The sequence below is a fragment of the Phoxinus phoxinus genome (assembly GCF_949152265.1).
Source record: "Phoxinus phoxinus genome assembly, chromosome: 12".
Lineage (NCBI taxonomy): Eukaryota > Metazoa > Chordata > Actinopteri > Cypriniformes > Leuciscidae > Phoxinus > Phoxinus phoxinus.
The window spans coordinates 28,732,731-28,742,351 of NC_136887.1; the positions used below are offsets into that span (position 1 = coordinate 28,732,731).

The following is a 9,621-nucleotide window of genomic DNA, read 5'->3' on the forward strand; positions in this document are numbered from 1 at the left end:
AATGATGTGCTAAAAACAGAAATGTTTTCCTTTGTGTTTTGCATTTTTAAAATGATCTCCGCGTTCACATGGATCCACAAAAACGATTAAAAAACGTTGTATTCTGCTGCCAGGCCAGTAGTTGGCGATATCGCGTTGTAAAGATAGGCTACACTACGCGCCTGCAGACTAAACGCGTAAAACGCATGCGCATGACGGCACTGTTGTCCATGCTGTTGTCGATGTCGATGTTTTTTTTTTGTTTTTTTTTTGACATTGTTATATAAATGAACTGCCAATACACCAAGTTTTCCGTTTTTAGTTGATAACAGTATAGTGTAAACGGCCCCTTAGAAGTACAATTTGTTAATTAATATTGCTCAGTAGCTACTTATATACATTAGCCTAATTACACTGTAAAAATGGCTCCATAAAATAAAGTGTAACCAAAAGGTTCAATGCAGTTTCAGGCCCTTATGCCAAAAAAAGTTCTATATAAGGAGAAACGTCTTAAATTATTGCATAGTGCTTTCCTGTTTAACAGGTTATTTGTTTTGTTTTTCTATTTTTGCTGTTTTAATAATACAATTTCAAATTAATCAAAACAAAATTAATTAATTAATTAAAACTAAATCCATAAATCTATTCCATTTAGGGAACCCCTAAAGGTTCTAAGTGCCTTTAAGTTTGTATTTAAGAGTGAAAATATGCAACACTGTTTTGATTTACAGCACCACAGCATTTTTGGACACTTAAGTCACACATAAAATCATAAGAATGTTAAAAGTACTTGTAATAATGATCTACTACCACTTAGTTTGCTATTTTCTTATACAGCGCAATGCAAAAGGCACTTGTATATTTCAAGTGTGTCCATGTTTTGGCTTCCAGAATAATATATTACATCCAGAGAGCCCTATCCCCCTGTCTCTTATCAACAGGAAGTCTGGCTGTGTCTCAGACCGTAGTGCTCTACACAGACATGCTGAGCTCAGCAGAATCACTACGGTGCAATGGCTGAATAGCTGGCATACCTGTATAAGCCGGGCACCATTGATGGATTAGCACGTGTCATTACAAGAGAATGTGGTGCCCTCCGGCAGCAGAGGGTATTTAAGGGCCGGCTGGCAGCATCCCTCTTACGCCGAGCCGGTAGGATTGTGAGTGTATGTGCTCAGTATCATGGCTTCCTTTAAGAAGTCTCTGGAGGGGCTGAAGAACACCACACAGTCAGCCACTAAAGGCGTCACTGACAGTGCAGGTACTAATGGATGCACACTGCTCACCCGCTCTGTCATTGATATATGTTTGGTAACGTTCATTTTTAGTTTAAGAAAGAACAGCTTTCTAATTGATCTCATATGTGTTTTATTGTGCCACATTTTAATTTAAACATTTCATTATTTAACTTTTTATTTGTTGATTCCTATTTTCATGTATTATTTATTTATTTATTTTAACTATAATTTAAAATTTTGATTTTAACATGTTTTACATTTGCTTTACAATATTTCATAAAATAGTAACAGGATTACAGTATATAAAAAAATGGTATGTTTTGCATATTTCAATTATGTGATATAGTTCCGTCAAATTAAATTGAGAAATTGAGTAAAATAATACTACTTGAGTAAATTGTAAAGATATATTGTGAATCTCAGAATAAATACATTTTGTGAATGTTTAAAGCTTAGAATTTGTAAGTTTTAAATAATACACACTGATTAATGGCAGAAAAAAAACTATGTTTGCTTTGGCATTAATTTAATTTAATACAAAGCTAGCAAAGTTAAGCATATTCAAATAATTCAAATTTAAAACATATGTGTTTAAAAATTAGGTAACGCTTTATTGTGATGGTGATGGTCCTTTTTGAACATTCTGTTGACTAACTATAAGTAACTTTGCAACTAAATTTAATTTTGCTTAATATCTGCTAACTCTTTGTTGTGATGCTCCTCAACAGACATTCTATACTGACTATAAGTTATTTTGCAAGTACATGTCAACTTATTTAACCCCAATCTACTCTACTAACACTCTAATGAGAGATAGTTGACATGTAGGTGCAACGTTACTTATAGTCAACGGAATGTGTTAAAGGGACCATCAAATAAAGTGAAACCACCATTTAATATTTAATTTAATTTAATCATTATTGGTATTTTATTTATTGTAGTCCATTTCACCATGCGTTAATGTAAATTTTAGATACTGCTTTTTGAGAGACGTTTTCCCCAGTGCGCATGAAAAACATCCAGCATATTTGATAATGTTATTTCAGTTCAGGCATCGCAAGATGTCGTGCACCAGGTGGCAGAGTCCGCCAAAGAAACCACCAGTATAGGTAAGAGAAAGCTGCCTGCCAGCTCACGAGTCTGATAGCCTACATCTGTATAGAGATAAAGATGCACTTAAGTGTGGATGTGCTTGATATTACACCTTGTGTACAGTCCGTGCATGCAAATCATCTACAATCGTATTGTACTGCACACATACTATTCTGTGCATAATTTTGTCATACAATTGCCATAATGTCTTCAATCTAAAATGTTATTGTATTGTTTTGCTTATCTCTATCAATTTATTTGTATGTTGCTCCATAAAGAATATGTAAATGCGTCCCTAACGGATCTCTCTCTGTGCGTGCGTGCGTGTGTGTGTGTGTGTGTGTGTGTGTGTGTGTACAAACAGCTGCTGAGGAGGCGTCCAGACAAACACAGTCTGCTATAGGCACCGCTGCAGGGAAAGCATCAGACACCATTAAGGAGTTTGGACAAAAAATGAGTCCTAAATAAATGCTGCACTGCCCAACCAATTTGACATTCCTTCTTATCAGAATAGATCCAACTTTAAACTTTGTGAAGTAAATTGTGTAAAAAAAAAGTTATTATAATAATGAGCATCTTTGCAAATGTACCGGCTTGATTTCATCTGCAGTTCCAATGCGGACTATGCCTAAATATTTCATTTGAGTTTAGTTGTTGATCCTATATTTTCTGTTCAAACATGCATGCTTTCAAAATATACATTCCGTTCAACTGCTGCAGTGTCTCTTTATATCCATCCTACGTGCATTTCTATGTTAGTGTAGGTAACACGATGTGAGGATATAGAGTATGCAAGAAGAACACGCTCACTTTCTTAGTAAAACCTTCTATTATTTTTCTCAGCTCCCACGTCACTGGAGGGGGGGAATCAGAGGAGGGGGTGGTGAACTGTTGCTATGGCAACATAACACAGATAGACCACAGTGAAAGAACTTTCATTCAAAAGTGCCTTAGGGCAGTTCCTGCTATTCAGTATTCCTGTGGATGTCATGAGATGATGTTTTTGATTACGAACAATAACCCCTTAAATAACATGCAGCGTGTTGGCTGCTACTCACCTACTTACGCATCCTGTTTCAAATGTGTTGCACAGCTTAAAATCAGACTTTATCAGTTCAGTGAAACTGCATTAAAGCATTGCAATGGACATGCTTTTTTATAACTCATTTAGTTGAAAAGCAACATCTTCATTATGGATGTATTTGCCCTGTATTAACTCGTTATGGCTGCGTTTACACTGCACAGGTCTAATCTTTTGACCATATTAGATTTTTTGTCCACCCTGTTTACATTCACTTTAGACCAGGGGTGTAAATCAGACAAGTTCATCACGATACGATATGATATCGATTCTCTCAGCCAGTGATACGATATTTGCCGATACCTCAAAAAAATTCTGCGATACGATTTTGATTCGATACAGGGTTATATTGATTGATTTATCGATATTTAGATATTATGTTAACACAACCAGTTACATTTTATTAACTCACAAATGTAACCAAAATATATAACATTAACTTTTTGTTAAAGTCCGCATGAACCGGAAGTTGCAAACGACTTTTCTCAAGTGTTGTGACGCATTTCCAAGTGAAAGGGAATATTGAACAGAGGGCAGGTTTTTACCAGGGGGGCAGTGTTTCGGAAGACACTGAAGCATCCCCGGGCGCCGCCATTGGCTAGCGGACCCCCACCTGCTGTTAGCATTCCATTGACTCCCATTCATTTTGGCGGCACTTTGACAGCGAATAACTTTACATCTGAGGCGTTTAAAGACACCGTTTGTCCATTGTTTATTTCTAAAGAAACACGAAAATGTATAAAAGGCTCCATTACCTTGTATCTTACGTTATGGCCCCGTAGAAGCAGTTTTTGTAAAAATAGGCTAACGATTGCATCATAATCAAGCGACTCTCGCTCAAGTCGAGAAATTACCGTATAGACAGGCAGAGAAGCTCGCAAGCAATCGGGAGGACGTGGAGGCATAAAGTCAAGGCAGAAGCCCATAGAGAGTGATAAAGTTGCTCCCGCTGCTAGCTCATGGACAGCTAATGCTCACGCTCTCCGTCTCTGCGAGATTCGGAAGGGAATGATTCAGATTTCTCTCGGCACAGCTACTAGAAGACCTACAGGTTGCTCACGTCACATCTACGTCATCAAGCTCAGTTTGAGCCTGCGCAGTTCGCCTGGCGATCAGGAAGTGAGTTTTTCTAATTGACTTCACTTCTCTCCATTGAAACCTATGGGGTCGCTGTGTCCAGTTTATATACTGTCTATGGGTTTTACTTTAGCGCTCCTCCTCTCCATCAATCGATCAACTTACGTGTACAAAAAGCTGTTTAAAATGTGCATTCACCCGATGAATTTTGAGCATCCAAGTGGTATAATCAAATCTTATGGAGCACTCTCGAAGTATGCATGTATTTGTCATTTTAACTGTTCGAAACGGAGTGTAAAAGTGGACTACAAAGATTTCTTATCCTGTTGCGCCCTCCATAGGTCATGATCAGTGAATAGTCGACATCAAGCTTAAAGTCGACTAGTCTGTGCGACCCCTAATATGTATCTGATTTAAAACACATTTGGAAGTGGCGAAAAATGGATGCGAAAAATCTAAAAAAGTGTTATTTTTGTGTGTGTGTAAACGCAGCCTGTACTGTATATTCCATGGGAAACTACTGAGAATGAACCGCTCTTTCCCTTAAAATGTATGTGAGGAATAGGCCTATTTCTTGCAAAGTTCAAGAGCAGATGTGAAGCCACTGAGCCCATAATACCTTATGATGTTTTATTAACAAAGTTCGGGAGGAGCACGTTCAGATAATTAACATAAGTGGAGAGCACTCAGCAATCAATGATAAGAGGTGTATATATTCAGCAGTCTCACCTCAATCCATTGACAGTTTAGCAGCATCCCTCCACCACCCCTTCTCCAGACTTAGTCCTAACCACTTACACTTAGGGAGTACTCTGGGTAAACTTTACCCCCTCCAATTGTATGTTAAGTGTGAACTCGTGAAATGGTGTATAACAGACTTGGTACGATTTCATGCAGCTGCAAGGAAGAATAATCTATAGATTATCTTTGGTTTATATTTTCAGTTCAGTTCCTTTAGAACACAATTATAACACAGAATGTTTATTTTGCATTTATGGCATGAAAAATCAAGACAAGTCACTTATCAATGCCAGATTGTGTAGGTGTCTATAAAAGCTAAATGGAAACAAATATCCTGAACTGTTTATTAATGGAAATTCCCTGAAGATGTAAGCAGTCAAGATGTACCCATTAGTGTTCATATATGTGGTTGACGCAAATGTCAAACAGTTTCATCCTGAGGAAAGGTTTCTCACCGCGACTTAATTTACAGTTGATCTCCACAACTTGTGGCATAATCTCCACCTCCACACCCCCATCATCTTTACATCCCTATCCACCTCCACCTCCTCATCATTTGCCTGCATCCTCTTGTTATTAAAATATGGCATGTGTTTTCTGAGCAAACCCCCCTCCATTACCATGAGCACAGTTACCCCCCCCTCCCTCCCTGCATGTACATGGCTGGTTGCTAGGCAACAAATATTTTGCGGGAGCGTGCGATTGGCAAAAGCCCTCGATTTCTATGGTGAGAACATAGGCGATAGAATAGAGCTCTCCAGAACACAATCCATGGCATGGTGAGGTGCAATGTATGCGACCACATACACTAATCCAAAAAACCTGGGAAAAGCCATTTTATAGTTACCATTCAGCCTTAAACTTGCATGCTGTTTAATAAAATTCAGAAAGAATATTAATTTGAAGATAATCTAATACATCATTGCATCAGCATAGTGACCTACATTGATTGTCCAGCACGTTACACTAACAGTGATTTGTCTCCTGTGACATGATGCAAATATGAGTTCATTCTATATATTTCAAAAGAAAAACTAAAGTGTATCAAATGGTTTTGTTCCAGAGATCACAAAAACATTACCGGTGCTCCCTTTTAGTGTCTTGTCTGCCAAAGTAAATTTGTTTCATTTGATTTTTTTATTACATAAGAGCCATGTGTGACTTTCCCCCCCCCTCTTTTTTGAAAAAAGAAAAGAAAAAAGAAAACGTATTTTAATCACTATGATTTGCTTCTGATCATAAAGCTAGGGATACTTTGTCATTTCATTACCACTCACTGCCAGGTTGAGTCTGGTTTCCAGGGAAACTAAAAATCAGAAGCTTTCAGTACTCGCAGCCAAAGTGAAATCCAAGGACCACCATCCACTGAGATTCTTCTGGAAAACAAACCATCTACAGCCTGCCTCTTATTTCGAGCACCTAAAAGAGGAGCTTGGAGTGTGAAGACATGCTTTGGCTGTGAAATCTTAAAAAATATGGATACCGCTTTTGATCTGTCGTGCAGTTGAGGTATGTGTCGTTGGGGTGTTTTTCAATAACTGTCTCATTGTGTGTCGTCGTAGTTTTGGTTTTAGAGTGTACAGTTACCGACTGCCGAGCAAGTTCTCTATGTGTGGATGAACTGAATCAGAGAGCTATGACATTACTGGATCTCTCTTTTTAGGAATAAAAAAAGGAATCGACTAATTGACAACTGATACTATTTTTCCTTTCTTAAGTATTATAAAGCTGAAGTTTGTATGTAATATGTAATAATAATTTCAAGAACAGAAATTATGATTTTTGTCACTGTCTGAGATCATTACTAAACAATATGATTTTATATGAATTGTATTCTAATGTATGTTTTCAAATAAAATGAGTATGCTATCATTAATGCATGTCAAGTGCCATTTTTTAATAATTGCACCAACATTAATGCACTAATGCATTTATGTAAATGTTTTCCAGCAAAACCATCAGTGGTGTGAGACCGTGAAGCTCAGACATTTTACAGCCCCTCTCTCGGATCAACACAAACTCATCTCTAAACCCATGGAGGGTCCTGTTCTGACAGAAAGTGAAGTTTGGAAAGTTGGCTCAGGGACCAGCTCAAGTTTAAACACGGATGACAGAAGTATTGACTATTCGCCTCTTATGAATGACACCGTAACTGGCGAAAACCTGTCAAAAGCATCTGAAATCCCAGGGACCTCAATCCAAGAGGAGATCTGCGGCAGCATCAGGGAACAACCCGACCCAGAGGTTACCTCAGATCAGATCAAGTCAGTAATTCCACATGAGCAGCGATTAGAAGAAGAGTTAGCTTCCACTCAAACAGCAGTAGAGAGCAATGAGCAACCTGAGTCAGCGTGCAAACAAGAGATGTGTGTCAACCGAGCAGAGGAACCAGCAGATAAGATATGCCTGGCGCTTGGCCGACAAAACCTTGACCAGGAGATTAACCAGGAGATCACCATACTGGTGACCAACCATGACTGTATATTGGAGGATGAGGAGGATGAGGAGGATGAGGACTTTGGGGAGCAGAAGACTTCCAGCTGCCCTACTGAACCCGAGACCGTCTCTTCCGTTGAGGGTGGAGGAGCCACTGAGAGTCTCGATGGTTCCATCGTGGTGGTGAACATGATTGAGGTCAGTCAAGTTCAGAAGACCAGCGTGATAAGCAATGCATCAACTGAGCAAAATACCACCAATGAAGAACCAAGATTGCCTGGAGATCCTGGGGATAGTAGCAATGAGACAAACTCTGGGAAAAAAGGTTCAAGCACCCCTCAGAAAACAGACGCAAGTAGCACACATGCTAACACAAGGGCCTCTGTGGAAGTGAATGTCTGCAGTCTGAAAGATAAGCCCACACAGCCTAAAGATGTAGAAGTAAAACTGGAGAAAATCGAATCGACTGACTCCAGGAATGTCGTACGCCAAGAGACGCTTGGCGTGACTCGGTCACCTGGACGCGCACAGCATGTGCAAACCCAAGTCAGTCTGGAAGTGATGTACCAATCAGTGGCCACCAGCCCCATGACTCCTCCCGAGGGCTCTGGAGCGTTCATTTTTCCAAGCACCTTTGGAAAACTCGCCAACAAGTGTAGTACGGAGGTGTCCCAGACCAAAGATGCAGAGTTGCAGGTGGGCTTGCAGGTGGAAGTACGTTCAGTTGCCACAGCTCCCATGAGCCCGATTACTCTGACCGCACCTGAGGTTATCCCAGAGCCGGAACCACGGATCGGGGTGGTGCCAGAGGATGCTCCAGAACCCGTGCAGGAGGTGAGCTGGGACGAAAAGGGAATGACTTGGGAGGTGTATGGTGCAGTGGTGGAGGTGGCAGTGCTGGGTACAGCTATCCAGAAACACCTGGAGAAACAGGTAATGAAGCAAAATAAACAACCTTCAGCCTTGCCTGCTCCCACAGATGATCCGCCAGCCGATCTGACCGAAACATCTACAACGATGCCTTCCAGTCCTCCCCCCATGCCAGACCCTGTTGAAAGCAGCCCGGCCAAAGAACAAAGAGAGGAAAAGACGGTGCAGAGCGGCAGGCGTCGACAGAATCGCTTTCGCCAGTGGTTCAGGAACGTCCGGCGACCAAGTTGTTGTTCAAGACCGCGTCAAGATGAGGAAAACTAAGAAAGGCATGAAAGTCGAAATCATCTTGAGACAATCTCTCCCAGCTTTGTGCACTTTGGCCGTGCACAGGATTGGGTTTTGTTCGATAATACACCCCTTTAACATTCTTAAGACATTTAAAAATGACACTGCGCCACAACAAGTCCCTGTATGGATAATCAACATTTCTGGTTTAGTTTGATACACTGCAAACAATTACAGTCGTCTTGCTTTCTCTTCGCACTTTGACTTTAAAATGGCTCCTTCCAGCTTATGTTGCTATGAGTGTATATTTGCTTGCTTCTGTCAAGACCATGCTACCCTGATGTTGTTGTGGTCAGTGAGGATCACTTTTAAAGTGCCCTTTTACAATATTTTACACAAATAATTTTACCTTTAAAATTTATATATTTCAAACATGTATATGAATTCACCATGTATATTTAAGGAGTGGTAGATTTATAGAGTGACAGTACCAAGTACTGTGTGTTAGACAAAAATTACCCTAGAAATTCTTGGTGTTTCTGGCAACATGTAATAGATGACGTCTCTGATTTTTTTGACTGTGAAATGTTTGGTGTTCTTTATGGGTTTCAGGTTCTTCTTTTTCTATTGGCTTTTGTATAACCCTGTAATATGAAATGGATTTGTCTTGTTTTTTGCAGTTCAGCTCAGCACACTCGTAACAAACACACCTTCAAGCCTTACATTCTGTGTGATGTTTTGTGACTGTTGTGAGAGCTGTGAAGTGAATAGTTTTGAAAATAAATCATCTCTACAAGGGAAAAGCAAACACTTGATTTT

At 39.7% G+C, this 9,621-nt stretch overlaps 1 protein-coding gene across 1 annotated transcript; it reads left to right on the forward strand.

The window, feature by feature from the left end:
- The first annotated feature begins 1,084 nt into the window (after positions 1 to 1,084).
- adirf (adipogenesis regulatory factor) lies at positions 1,085 to 2,797 on the forward strand. The gene is made up of 3 exons (XM_079631107.1): positions 1,085 to 1,240; positions 2,264 to 2,326; positions 2,674 to 2,797. The coding sequence occupies exons 1-3, from the start codon at positions 1,162 to 1,164 to the stop codon at positions 2,775 to 2,777; spliced, it is 246 nt and encodes an 81-aa protein (XP_079487233.1). The 5' UTR covers positions 1,085 to 1,161; the 3' UTR covers positions 2,778 to 2,797.
- Positions 2,798 to 9,621: the final 6,824 nt, after the last annotated feature.

What these genes read in the sequence shown, in the direction of transcription:
- adirf (XM_079631107.1), top strand. Translation starts at nt 1,162, where the DNA reads ATGGCTTCCTTTAAGAAGTCTCTGGAGGGGCTGAAGAACACCACACAG. An exon ending in AGGCGTCACTGACAGTGCAG is followed by an intron (nt 1,241 to 2,263) that starts GTACTAATGGAT and finishes ATGTTATTTCAG; the next exon opens with TTCAGGCATCGCAAGATGTC. An exon ending in CAAAGAAACCACCAGTATAG is followed by an intron (nt 2,327 to 2,673) that starts GTAAGAGAAAGC and finishes GTGTACAAACAG; the next exon opens with CTGCTGAGGAGGCGTCCAGA.